The 14,814-nt window shown below is 35.4% G+C and overlaps 1 protein-coding gene across 1 annotated transcript in view; it reads right to left on the bottom strand.

Moving 5' to 3' along the window:
• Window positions 1-14,814, bottom strand: part of LOC150094898 (diacylglycerol kinase delta) — a 566,581-nt gene that overhangs the window by 290,171 nt on the left and 261,596 nt on the right. The window contains exon 10 of the mRNA XM_090411584.1: window positions 12,634-12,742. Coding sequence (XP_090267710.1) covers window positions 12,634-12,742 — 109 coding nt within the window. The remainder of the gene's footprint in view (window positions 1-12,633; window positions 12,743-14,814) is intronic.

A 14,814-nucleotide genomic window follows, 5' to 3' on the forward strand; every position in this document is an offset into this window, starting at 1 on the left:
ATTAATATTAAATGAATTAAAACAAGTTGCAGGGTGCTTAAGGGTCAAAGCTGTATAACTGAGAGGAGACCTCCACATAGCCTTTAAAGGAATGTGGAGAACAGACCAGGGCTTCTGACCTAATGTCCAATCCTCACCTTTTCGTGGTGCACCCTGTTGGGTATCTACTTGGATACGGAACGAACAAGGATGGGCTGGCAATTTGGGATTTAGCCGACCAAATTGTATTCTTATTGGTTAAACCAAAATAAAAAATGATGGTACAACATGACAAAATTTCATGCAGGATGGGGTGTCGCCCGGTTAAACAAGGCCCCTGTTTTTTTTTGCCAGGGAACCAGGGCGAACAGCGAAAAGTCAGCTACTGGAACAAATCTGAAAACAAACCCCAACTCAACATCACCAGAGTTAAAGATCAGTACTATCAACATAAGAAGCCTGAATGGCAAAGAAATGGAGCTAGCTAAGGAATTAGATAAGTACCAGATTGACATAATAGGGGTGAATGAAACAAAAAAGACCAAACTGGTGAGATCTTTCTGAGCAATAAATACAAAATGTTATATTCAGGCGATGACAATCAAAGAAAAGAAGGAGTAGCCATAGTATTCAACACAAAATACGAGGCTAATCTTCTTGAATGGCAGTCAGTCTCAAGTAGAGTAATGTGGGCAAATATGAGAATGGGGAACTGGACAATGAGACTAATTTGTGCCTATGGTCCCACAGAAGGTTCTACTAAGGTGAGGAATTTTTTGAGGCTTTAGAAAAAGTTGCTACTTCATATTTCATTTATTTATAATATAATGCTTTGGTATAAACCTCTACATAAATTTTATAATATAACGAACGACATAACAATTTAATGTGAAGATTGGCCTTGCACTTCAACTACGAGACTATCAATATTGACGTTAATATTACTTAAGGATAATCGCATAGAATTTTCGAGGTTTTCATCTGTTATTCTTGTCCGAATTTTTGATTTATTGTATTTCATCCTCAAAAAAACTATTCACACATATATGTGCTGCCGAAAGGATAAACGATTTTTCTTGAAAAGGCGCATAAATTTGTATATTTTTCTTCCACCAAATAAAATTTATAAAAATCCGTCAAAGTAATGTTGTTAAATTGTGATTTTAGCACTAAATCTGCCTGAGCTCAATAAGTTCCATCTGTAAGTTTTCTGGCACATTATTGATATTATCAACATCCATCGGACGAGCAAATATAGCGAATGTAGAGTCTTTGTTTTTGAAGTCGGCATACCTTGTATCAAATTGCTCTATTAGTGCCTTCAGTTCATCTCCATAACAATTATAAGGAATATTTTTATGAGTTGGTAGAGTAGAAAAATGATAACAACTTTTAGCTCTTATCTGACTTTCCAAGTGGTCTTAGTTTATTACAAAAAGCTTTGACATGTCCATGCAGTTCATGAACCAATTGTCCTTGTTTTTGCAATTTAAGATTCAGTTCGTTTACGTATCCGGTGACATCTACAAGGAATGCTAAATCACACACCCACTCATCATCTTTTACTCGGTTAATTATGTTTCCTTTTATGTCCATAAAATCTGCAATGTCTTGTCTCAGATCATAAAATCATTTTAACATTTTACCTTTACTCAACCACCTCACTCAACCACAATAATAAGACACATCTTCATAATCCAAAAATAGGTCTGCCAAATACTCTTTAAATTGGTAGTGATTAAGTGCATGAGACTTAATAAAGTTAATACTGGCTACTACAACTTCCATAATATTTGTGCATTTAATCGATTTTGCACGCAGATTTTGTTAGTGGATAATGCAGTGAAAATTTGTTAAATTTTTCTGCTGGATCTGTAGTTCTATTGCTCTTTCATGAACTATTCCAATAAATCCCTTCTGTGCACCAACCATTGCAGGGGGCTCCATCAGTGCATATGCCAGATAGTGAACTCCATTTAAGCCCAAATCTCTCGAAGACTATGTTGACTGTTTCAAATATACCTTTACTGGTAGTTGTTCCTTTTAATGGCTGACGTGCCAATAATTCTTCTATGATGTTGAAATCTGCATCAACTCCTCGAATAAATATTGCTAGTCGTGCTGTATCGGAGGCATCGGTGCAGTCATCCAAAGCAATTGAAATGCTTCCAATCTAGCAATCTTCTTTTTTAAACTTTTTTTTGATATCATCAGCCATAATTTCTATCTGCCGGACAACAGTATGTCTTGACAAAAGAATATTCTCGAAGTCTATTTTCTTTTCAGGACATATTATATTTGCAACATCCAGCAGACATTCGTTGATAAATTCTCTTTCACCAAATGACTTAGAATGCTTAGCGATTTTTTCGCTTACCACAAAGCTGGCTTTAACAATGCGTGGTGCTGCATTCTTTGCTTGTTGAACATTTGCTGCAGGGTATCCAAGTTCTTCTTCAACTTCTGTATTTCATCTTTTCGTAGTTGTCCATCAATTTTTGGGTGATCAGCATGTCTCGAAGTAAAGTGTCTCTTTAAGTTGTATTCTTTGTTGACGGATATGGATTTGTTGCACAGAAAACATACAGGCAAACCTTTATTCGGAATAAAATAATAATCCTCCGTCCAGTTGTCTTGAAATTGACGATTCTCTGCATCTACTTTTCTTTTTTTTGCAATAGCCCCTGACATTGTCCCAAATTTATATGCGATATTTAGAACTGTCAAACAAAACTGTCTTCTACACCGCAGGCACTGAACAGAACACAACATCAATGCAGGCACTGAACAGAACACAACATCAATGCAGGCACTGAACAAAGCACAACACCAATGCAAGTACCGAACTGACACGTTGTAACACGTTCACACACGCTACTAATCAAAGTGAGAAAGAGACCTTGGTTGGAGAAAACATAGTGTGTCTCGCGCAAGTCATATGATGTCAGCTTAATGTGAGTTAGTAGAACACACCATGTTTTCTCCCACCATGAATGAAACTTTGTTGAAATAGATTAGGGCCGGATCAAAAGAAGTAGAGAGTCGGATCTGGCCTGTGGGCCGGGGATTGTCCATATGTGGTCTAAACAGATGGTGCAATTCCAGATGATTAGAATAGAGCTCTTGTGGTACCTATCTATGAATGTAAGAATTACAGATGAGTTTCCTTACTGAATGTTCCTGGAAAAATTTATGCAAGTATACTTGAGAAATGGCTAATAAGGACTGTGAAAGGGAAGCTTAGTGAAGAACAAGCTGGATTCAGGCCACACAGAGGTTGTCAGGATGAGGTTTTCATTTTAAGACAAATAGTTGAGAAATCATGGGAATACAATATAATAAGGCGTGACAGGAAAATTCACCGTAAACATTTTTGCTGTAGGAAAATTTGCTACCAACATTTTCGCAGTAAGACATTTTGCATTAATTTTTGTCAATAATCAATGGATGATAAAGGGTATTATAAATTCATTAAAAAGGCAAATCTTTATTAAGGTGAATGTCAGTGATACATAACATAATGAAATCATTTAAAAATTGTGCAAATTAAAAGAGATGCTGTGTAAATAATTAACTTTTTGCTACAGATCATCAATTCAACAAATCCATCAGTAACATCGCTTACTGGAAAAAATGCTAATGCTGTGAAGCATTTAATTTTCGTCTTGAATTCAGCATCTGTTTGATAGCATAACTTCAAACCAATGGCAACAATTTTGCGATAAAAATTTTGTGCCATTGTTAAAGTTTGTGATTAATAAAGTTCCTAAAAGGAATTTAATTTTTGTCACAATTTAACAAGTAGGAACCTTTAATAAAAAAAAAAAGAAACATATACTTGCATCTAAGCGTGAAATACAACTGAGAGTATTTGTTAACTTACATAAAAAAATTTGTTGTAATATGGTGAAAATAAGATAATTAAATTATAGAATATTGGTCATAAGAATTTTCCATGTAAAAGCTCGCTGTTAAACAATTGAAACAAGGGTTTACAAGTTTATGTCAATTCTTAGAAAATTTTGGTAAGCTGATAAAGTTTAATAAATGTGACTCATAGGATTAGCAAGAAACAAGGTAGGGCCCAAGGTCTAAGTTCGTGATTTTGGACATCGCCACGAGTCAGTCACGTGCACACAGCCCACGGGAAATTTCGGCAGAAAAACGCCACCCTAACTGGTCACAGGAAGCGTATCCAGACATCGGGGGGGGAGGGATTAATTGAGTTTTCCTGAGTGATGGTCAGGAGTTCTCTCCTTCTGCCACAACAAGGAACAAAGTAAGCGGGATTTCAGTCCCATTTCCCTAGTATAGAAAGGAGGGCTGCCGTACAGCTGAGAAGAAAGGTAACTACTGGATATTATATCAACTGTGTTCTTGACAAAAAAAGAAAATCTGTGTAGAAGTAGGTGCCCGTGTAGTGAATCTCACAACTACCGAATCGCAGATCCATCGTGTTTCCTTGGAAGAAGCTTGATGTGCTGAAGACGTGAAGGCCCACCTTGATCCGAGAAATCTCAAGTATGGTCCACTACGGAAAAATTCATCCTCGGAAATTACAGACGAGTAAGAGCAGAGACTAGCATAGAAGATCCTTATCAAATGGTATCGTAAAATCTTATATTATTTCAAATCTTATGTAGCTGTGATTGTAGTTCAGTTACCGATCTATTGAAAGACTTGAACAAGAGTTGAACTAGGACTTTAGCGCATTTAAAAATAGAAAGAAAATAAGCTTGTCAGTGTTAATAGATAAATAATCGTGTGTCTAGTAACTTATGCATGTCATCTATATTTTGTCTGAGAGTTGTCTGAGGAGTCGAATGTGGTTACTATTGTAGTGATAGGACTGTTTAACCCACATTACTCTCGTGAGCTAACGTGTATAAACTAATTGTGTTTAATTAAGGTATAATATTGCATCACAATATTATGATGCAATATTATTGCATCATAATATTGTGCTCAGACAGATGAGAAGTTTTAGTCAATTGTTAACATTTGTGAGGATATCCTTTCATCGTACGAGTGGAGTCTTTTGTGGTGGCATAATTGCCCTTCCCACATAGAATTTTATAACCTATCATTTGTGTTTTGCTAATATAGCCTCAGCTTAGTATTGAATTAAGTTTTTAACGATTTTTAATGTATTATATTGTGCTTATGTGTATAATAAACTTTTGCTCATTGAAAACTCAGTTGTCTGAAATTGCCATTCAATGTACCGCTTGTAATAACGTACAAATCTAGCTGCGGGGGGGGGGGGGGGGAAGAAAAATTAAGTTGCGAGTTCAAGGTCATGACTGCATAACTGTTTCACACCTAAACTTTAAGAAATTGCTTCTTGTTTTGATTTTCTTTCATAAACTAAATGTCCTAAATGGTGCAGCTAAAAAATATAAATGTTTTAGGATACTAAGGGGAGCAAGAGCTTAGATGCCTTGTATTTGGGTGATATCATGTATAGTAAGAATTTTGTTACAAACAAGATAAAAAAATAAACTTGTAAGAGGAATTAACAATTATAGGACGGTAAAAGGGGGACACAACACCATATGAAATAAACAATCTGTTATAGTTTTTGATGTAAATATGTTAGAAAAAGCATTGATAGTTGCTTTCTCAAAGCCAACCATTAATGTTTTAGGATCTAATGATGAATGTAAGCCCTTTAAGGCACTGAATAATCTGCTGTAAGTTAATTCTGATTTGCCAGGAAGCAAAGCAAAAAAGTTCCCATGGAATCCTTAGAGGGGGGGAGGGGTCTCATGCCAGTCCCAAGCTTGGATAAAGAAGGAGGGTCGGTCAGATGAGTGTTGATGCTCTGACCGTAAAGAAAAAACACGATTGTTATCTGATGCATATACGATCAACATCTAAAACCTGCCGGCTCAGATGTCGCCCGGATCAACAAGGTCCACGATACCAATCGAGCAATTCCATATCACATTCATTACCTGGTGGTGATATCTGCTTCGATTCTTCAGTCAGTTTCCCAACACTATCTAAATCTTGCTTTTTTTCATATAACTCACTACAGTATCTTGTGCATTGCTGTACAATTTTATCTTTATCCATCAATACTTTGCCTTTTTCATCTTTAACTGTGGTCTGTTTTGGTTGCCACCTTCTATTAATGGTTCTAATCATTTTGTACACCTCCCTAGTTTTATGCTCTCCATAGTACTGTTCTGTATTATTGCACTGGACTTCTATCCATTTCATCTTATCTGGTTGACTGCTTTTTTTCACCTTATTACACTTTCTTCTATATTGGTCCTCTATTTGTTCTGATATATCTCTTCTTATCTTTAACATTCTCTTCTCCTGTACTAACTTCAGTGTTTCTTGTCTAATTAATTTCTTCTTGATCTTTTTTTCTTCTGGTACTGTTTCTTCAACTGCATCTTCTAACATCTTCATCACTCCTTTCATTCTTAGATTCGAAGTTTTTTCTTTGTCCACACTTTTAAGTTTCTCCTATAACCCTGCTCTGTACCTTCTTCCTATTTTTGCTTCACTTTTTCTTGCTCTCTTCGTTTCTGATGATGGGGGTTTATATTTTCTCTTTTAATTTCAAATTGATGTTTGCAATCAATAAATTATGATCCAAGTCTATATCCACTCCTTGAAAAGTTCGACACTGCTGTGCTGATGTTATCTATCTTCTTTTAATCATATCAATCATGTTTGTTTTCCTATCATTTGATTGCCATTTCCATTTTCTACACTCCTTTCGCTGGAATCTTGTGTTACAGATCATCATCATATCATGGTCTAGAGCAAATTCTAACATTTTTTCATCTCATTCTTTTTTTCTTTGAAACAATATTTTTCCATGACTCTTTCCCAACCATCATTATCCATTCTGACTTTGGTATTCCAATCTCCTTCAATAATCAGTACATCTTGCTTTGGTATTGTTTCTATTGTCTCCGTCAGATCTTTGTAAAATAAGTCAATATCCTGATCTGTGCTATCAGATGTGGATGCATATATCTGAACTACTGATATATTAAATGGTTTTGCTTGAAATCTTGCTGCTATGATTCATTCATTGACTGGTTTGTAGCCTAAGAGTGATTTTCTAGCTTTTTTTTTTTTTGTTAAGAAGGAAACCAACTCCTGCTTCATACTTGGTGTCATGCCATGACCATAAGACTTTGCATCAATTTATCTTTCCTACTGATGTCCATCGCAACTCCGCTAGTCCTAGTATATCACACGGATATCTCTTCATTTCCTCATGAAGTAGTTCTAGTTTTCCTGCCATTCAGTGTCCATACATTCGATGTTCCTACTGATGATAGTTCTGTTAGTTTCAGTTTCTGTTTCCTATTGGTATCCCACTTTTCGATCTAACCCCCCCCCCCCGATTGCTAGATTGGTATCGTAGACCTTGTTGATCCGGGCGACATCTGAGCCGGCATGATGTAGCTGCTGATCATATATATGCATCATATAACAATCATGTTTTTTCTTTAGGGTCAGAGCATCGACACTCATCTGACCGATCCTTCTTTATCTAAGCTTGGGACTGGCATGAGATCCCCTAAGGATTCCATGGCGGCTTTTTGCTTTGCTTTCTGGCAAATCAGAATTAACTTACAGCAGATCATTCAGTGCCATAAAAGGCTTATGTTCATCATTAGATCCCGAAACATTAATGGTTGGCTTGGAGAAAGTAACAATCAACGGTTTTTCTAACATTTCAAAATGTCTTATGCTAAAACTGTTTTATGGCGAAAATGTCTTATGCCATAAATGTTTACGGCAAATTTTCATAGAACCATAATAAGGATCTGTATTTAGGTTTCATCATCATCATCATCAGTGGTCCTAACAGGTACTTAAGCACCCATGACCTTCCAACTATTCTTGGATTTCACAACCACAACTTGAGGATAAGGTGGTTAGCCCCATGCCTCCCAGTGTGTCCTGTGTCTGTAGGATGTGTGTGTGTGTGTGTTCACAGGGCCAGTTTGCCTGTTCTGGGAGACGAAAAACACGAGTTTCTGGGTGAAAAACCCCTATCTGAGACCGGCTAACTCACCTTTAATCGAAAGAGACCAGATAAAGGTTAATTGTGTCAATGACAGGAATTGAATCCAAGTCTTTCCGACCAAAGGGCTTTGACTATACCGACTGAGCTATGGAGACTCATTTCGGTTTTATACATCTAGAACACATATGGGCAACCCTCGGCCCACAGGCCAGATCCGGCCCTAATCTATTTCAGTGAAATTTGTCTGATTCATGGTGGGAGAAAACATGGTGTGTTCTACTAACTCACATCAAGCTGGCGTCACATGACTTGCACAAAACACACTATGTTTTCTCCAACCAAGGTCTCTTTCTCACTTTGACTAGCGGCGTGTGTGAACATGTTACAACGTGTCAGTTCGGTACTTGTGTTGGTGTTGTGCTTTGCTCAGTGCGTGCATTGATGTTGTGTTGTTCAGTGCCTGCGGCGTAGAAGACAGTTTTGTTTGACAGTTCTGAATATCGCTTATAAATTTGGGACAATGTCAGGGGCTATTGCAAAAAAAAGAAAAGTAGATGCAGAGAATTGTCAATTTCAAGACAACTGGATGGAGGATTATTATTTTATTCCGAATAAAGGTTTTCCTGTATGTTTTCTGTGCAACAAATCCATATCCGTCAACAAAGAATACAACTTAAAGAGAAACTTTACTTCGAGACATGCGGATCACCCAAAAATTGATGGACAACTACGAAAAGATGAAATACAGAAGTTGAAGAAGAACTTGGATTCTCAGTAGCAAATGTTCAACAAGCAAAGAACACAGCACCACAGCATTGTCAAAGCCAGCTTTGTGGTAAGCGAAAAAATCGCTAAGCATTCTAAGTCATTTGGTGAAAGAAAATTTATCAAAGAATGTCTGCTGGATGTTGCAAGTATAATTTATCCTGAAAAGAAAAAAGGCTTCGAGAATATTCGTTTGTCAAGAACGAATTGTTGTCCGGCAGATGGAAATTATGGCTGATGATATCAAAAAAAAGTTTAAAAAGGAAGATTGCTAGATTGGAAGCATTTTCAATTGCTTTGGATGACAGCACCGATGCCTCCGATACAGCACAACTAGCAATATTTATTCGAGGAGTTGATGCGGATTTCAACATCACAGAAGAATTATTGGTGCTTTGGCCGTTAAAAGTAACAACTACCAGTAAAGATATATTTGAAACAGTCAACACAGTCTTCGAGAGATTTGGGCGTAAATGGAGTTCACTATCTGGCATATGCACTGATGGAGCCCCTGCAATGGTTGGTGCACAGAAGGGATTTATTGGAATAGTTCTATTGCTCTTTCATGATCCATCCAGAAAATTTAACAAATTTTCACTGCATTATCCACCAACAAAATCTGCATGCAAAATCTATTAAATTAACAAATGTTATGGAAGTTGTAGTAGCCAGTATTAACTTTATTAAGTCACATGCACTTAATCACCGAGGATTTAAGGAGTATTTGGCTGACCTAATTTCGATTATGAAGATGTGTCTTATTATTGTGGTTGAGTGAGGTAGTTGAGTAAAGGTAAAATGTCAAAACGATTTTATGATCTGAGACAAAACATTGCAGATTTTATGGACATAAAAGGAAACACAATTAACCAAATAAAAGATGATTAGTGGGTGTGTGATTTAGCATTCCTTGTAGATATCATTGGATACCTAAACGAACTGAATCTTAAATTGCAAAAACAAGGACAATTGGTTCATGAACTGCATGGACATGTCAAAGCTTTTTGTAATAAACTAAGACCACTTGGAAAGTCAGATAAGAGCTAAAAGTTGTTATCATTTTTCTACTCTACCAACTCATAAAAATATTCCTTATAATTGTTATGGAGATGAACTGAAGGCACTAATAGAGCAATTTGATACAAGGTATGCCGACTTCAAAAACAAAGACTCTACATTCGCTATATTTGCTCGTCCGATGGATGTTGATAATATCAATAATGTGCCAGAAAACTTACAGATGGAACTTATTGAGCTCAGGCAGATTTAGTGCTAAAATCACAATTTAACAACATTGCTTTGACGGATTTTTATAAATTTTATTTGGTGGAAGAAAAATATACAAATTTATGCACCTTTTCAAGAAAAATCATTTGTCTTTTCGGCAACACATATGTGTGAATAGTTTTTTTCGAGGATGAAATACAATAAATCAAAAATTCGGACAAGAATAAAAGAAGAAAACCTCGAAAATTCTATGCGATTATCCTTAAGTAACATTAACGTCAATATTGATAGTCTCCTAGTTGAAGTACAAGGCCAATCTTCACATTAAATTGTTATGTCGTTCGTTATATATTATAAAATTTATGTTGAGGTTTATACCAAAGCATTATATTATAAATAAATGAAATATGAAGTAGCAACTTGTTTTAATTCATTTATTATTAAATTATTTAATTTAATAATTTGGTCTGGCCCTTGACTCAGAGACAGAATGATAATTTGGTCCCCGAACTAGGAAAGGTTGTCCATGCCTGATCTAGAAAATGCATACGGCAATGTGGCAAGAGGAAAGCTATTGAAAATGCTACAGTTATATAGCGTAAATGGAACATTATATCATGCAGTACTTAATCTTCGACAGTTAGAATTGAAGGATTATAGGAAGATGGTTTGATGTTAAATTAGGTGTGTGACAAGGATGTGCATTTTCCCTCTGCTATTCATGTATAGGAACAAACAAAGTAATCCAATCACTCACATTTTAAAGAAAATTTTAATTTTGCAAGAAAATAAGTACAAAAATTAAACTCCAACTTTATGTAATAATTTAATGTGGTCCTCTGTTCCTAATTAATTCATTAATTTGCTTAGGCATGGACTCTATCAACATAGAGCACATTTTTATTATTTGTGCATCTTGAAACCATACTTTTATAATGGAGTGTATTAAATTAACATTTGTATCACAATGTAATTTTTCAAGTCTCTTTTTCACTATGACCCACAAATTTTCTTTTGGGTTAGTGTCAAGAGAGTTGCCTGGCCACTGAAGCAATTGGATGTTGTGATTTTTGAGGAATTCTTTCACTTTTTTTGAATTGTGGCATGAAGTGAGATCATATGAGGAGTTGAATTCTTTGTCTTTCTGGATCTGTGGGACCACTCTTTTCTCCAATATTTTATGTATTGGTCACTTTCATCATACTGTCAACAGATACAAGTGAGCCTGGACCATCATGTATAAAACAACCCCAGAACATATTTTAAACTGGGTGTTTAGGGGCTTGTTGAAGGTGGGTGGGAGAAGTTTTCTCAGATGCTATTTTGTGAACATAGGATGATTGCTCTCCTCGGACAAAGAAATGGCTCTCATCTGAGAATATGACCTTTTTCCACTTCTCAACAATCACCCAATCTTTGTACACTTTTGCCTACTGAAGCTTCTTTTTCTGCATAGCCTTAATCAACAGTTGTTTCTTTTTTGGTCTGTGGGAGGTCCTCCCTTCTTCTTTCAACAATCTTCGACTGACTGTCATGTCAGAAATATTAATCCCACTAGCTGCCAAGTTTCTATTTAAGTCTACAGCAGATCATCTTGGATTCATTTTGCTTTTTCTAACTAGTAAATGGTCTTGAGCAAGTGTTCTTGAGTAGTTTCCCCTTTTTCGCCCATATTTTCCTTTTCTGTCATGAGAAAAGGTACCTGTCTTGGAGGTTCTTAGGATATTGCAGACTCTCAATGTAAATACAACTGTGGGAATAGATGGCATATCAGCTCTGTTTTTGCAAGAATGTAGAAGAGAACTGGCAATGCCTCTGACTAAGTTGTTTAATTTAAGTCTCAGCTCTGGTAGATTTCCAAGAAAGTGGAAAGAGGGCAAAATAATTTTCTTGCATAAGGAAGGTTCTAAGACTGCAGTAGCAAATTACAGAACAATCAGTATCTCAAGCATGGTATGTTCAAGACTTACATGTTCAAAAAGTGAATTCAAGAATGGGCGGATAAAAATATGATACTGTATGAGGGGCAACCATGTCTTGTAAAGGGTTGGTTATGCCTTAGTAATTTAAAATCTTTTTATAATCGAGTAACAGAGTTGGATAAAGAAATGGCTACACGATTCTAAGACTTCTATGTTCTAAGGCACCCGTACAATAATAATAATAATCTCTTAAGGGTACATATCAAGAATTTGATGATGATTAGCAATTTCATTTTTGATCCTGCTTTCAGAGCTGAGTGGTTTGCTCCTTTTTTAGATTGTGAATGCTAAGAGAAAACTGTGTAGATTTTGAGATCATCCAATACATCCCTTAAGGGTATAAGAAAATGATGATGATGATGATGATGATGATAAAATAATTAGGTTTAATCAATTAATTATTGTTATTGTTCTTCTACTGATTATTGTTAATCACTGAAACTGCTCCAAAATTACTCTGATATCTATATTTCTACTGAGCATATCAAAATATGCTATGTAGTCATATCATGCTTAGTATTTATGTTTGGCATCCTCAAAAACTGATTTTTGTATTATTGAAAATGATATTAGAACTGGTCAGAAGCTATCAATATACATATGGGAGCTTGAAATTACAGTTAATAATAATTACTTGAATTTATGCTTCAATAATATTATCAGTTAAATACTTGCCTGTTTGTGAAGATTGAGCTTATCAATTTCTGCCAGTACCCAACTAACACTTCCATCACCACCGCATACAAGAATACGAAAAGGATTAAAGGTTTTAAACATTCGTAGTCTGTCCAGAAAAATAAAATTACTAATAATCACAGTGCCCATTTTAAAAACTATTTTGTAATCATTTCAAATATTATTAAATATAAAATTTATAGGAGTAAATAGATGAAATCTCTTAACTGTTATTAGGTCACTTTTCTAACAACATATAACTTGAATCACCAAAATACTCTACCAGTCCTAGCCCATGAAAAATAGTGACAAACTGTCTTTAATTCTCTTAAGAATCTTAACAACCAAAGCTGAAAAATGTTTTAATTATTTATAAAACACTACTGGGCTATATGAAAAAAAAAAAAAAAAAAAATTGAAAACTTACATCTTCTTGGGTATAAAATGCCCCATGTGAGTATAGAAAGGTTTGAGGAAACAAATGCTGTTGCTTGGGACAATTTCAAGCATCTGATTAAGTCTGCTGAGACCAACTCAGCAAAATGCCATCCTTTTTTCTTATTTACTCTGTAAATGAGTAGCCAGTTTTCTCTCTAGATGACCACTGTACTTTAGTGTAGATGGCTTCCTCTCCACTAAGGAATGTCCTCTGGCTATTCTATTGCATACCCTCTTGCTCCTATACATAAACAGTCTTCTCTCCCTGACCAATAGTACGCTATCTATAGTTTTGATGATAATATACACTGGTTTTCTTCTTCTGATATAACAAATCTTATAGTGCTCAAATATCCCAAGCTTAAAGGGGTTTTTTTCTTCAAAAAAAATCTGAACTCGCTTTCTGTTCTCTTCCCTTTAATACATACAACACCAGATCAGATCTCTTCTTCTACTGACATTTACCTCTATCCCTTTGTAGCATAAACACATCATATAAATAGTTTTCTGATTCAATCTTATTTTCTATTCATCCAACACTAATTCCATCAAATCCCAAACCTGACTAACTTTAGAGTACTGTTCTCAGATTGATACTGTTCTCGTGTTAGGGAAGGTGCACCAAAACCTAACTTGATGATGATCAGAGGAAAGCAAGTCAGCTCATCAACAATTTCACTCTCACAGACTCATTTCTACTGCTATCTCACAGAGGCAAGAGCAATTTCAGCTTTTCCTACAGGTTCTTCCATAGTATTGCTCCAGTGAGTTTGCATCCATCATTCCTCAGCTTTCTCATAAGCATGTTCAAACATGAGCAGCAGCTGCCCAACCCTTCCTTAATCATTCCATTTGTCTCTATTCTAAGGAGCAGGTTTCCACAGAAAGTGTTCCTACAACAATAAATTTCCTTCTTCCTTACATCTAGCACCAACATTGTTTTAGGGTCTGCAATCCTTCTTATGTGTGGGATTGATACTGAAAATAAAAAAAAAAAACTTTTTTTTTTCTAAGTTTAACAGTGAATCAGATTATCAAGAAACTTACTTGTCAATAACCTTAAGTTTCAAAAAATGAGGGGACACTCATTTTTGATTGCTCACCTTCCTTTCAAAAGGTGGAAATCTCTCACGAAACTTATTTTATTAACACCATTGCAATCTCTCAAACTCACCAATGTCTAATTATTAAGTAGCTAAGATGGACCTTTCACTATAAACCCTTGGTTCTACATTCAGCTTCAGCAATACTATTAGGTATGTAATAACAGCATCCAACTTTTTTTTTTTAATATGGCTAATGTTGCAAGCGAGAGTGATATTACATAGCATTAAATTCTAAGAGAAAAGAATAAAGAAAATCGTTTGTTGTTCATATAAATAAGTAAAAAAAATAGCAAAGCTTTTTGTGCCAATCTATGTGCTAATATGTATTACTAGAGTTTAGTTTCCCCCAATGCAATCGTTTACCAAAAATTATCTTGGGGGGGGGGTTTCCAATTGAATAACAATACAGAGAATTAAGCAGTGGTGGCTCGTACATAAGCACTGCAACACTGCAGCATCCCCAAGGAAAAAATGAAAAAATTAAAATTTGTTTGTGTTTATAAATAATAACAATGTTTACAACATTATATAAATGCAATACAACATGTTAAAGGTTACAGCTTATGTTTTGACATTTATTGAATAGTTAATAATTGGAATTGTTCAATTAACGCTTTAGATTACGAAACAAATGCAC

The sequence above is a fragment of the Typopeltis vanoorti genome, chromosome 21 (genome assembly GCF_054136105.1).
Source record: "Typopeltis vanoorti isolate ZY-2024b chromosome 21, IOZ_Tvanoo_1.0, whole genome shotgun sequence".
NCBI classification, from domain to species: Eukaryota; Metazoa; Arthropoda; class Arachnida; order Uropygi; family Thelyphonidae; genus Typopeltis; species Typopeltis vanoorti.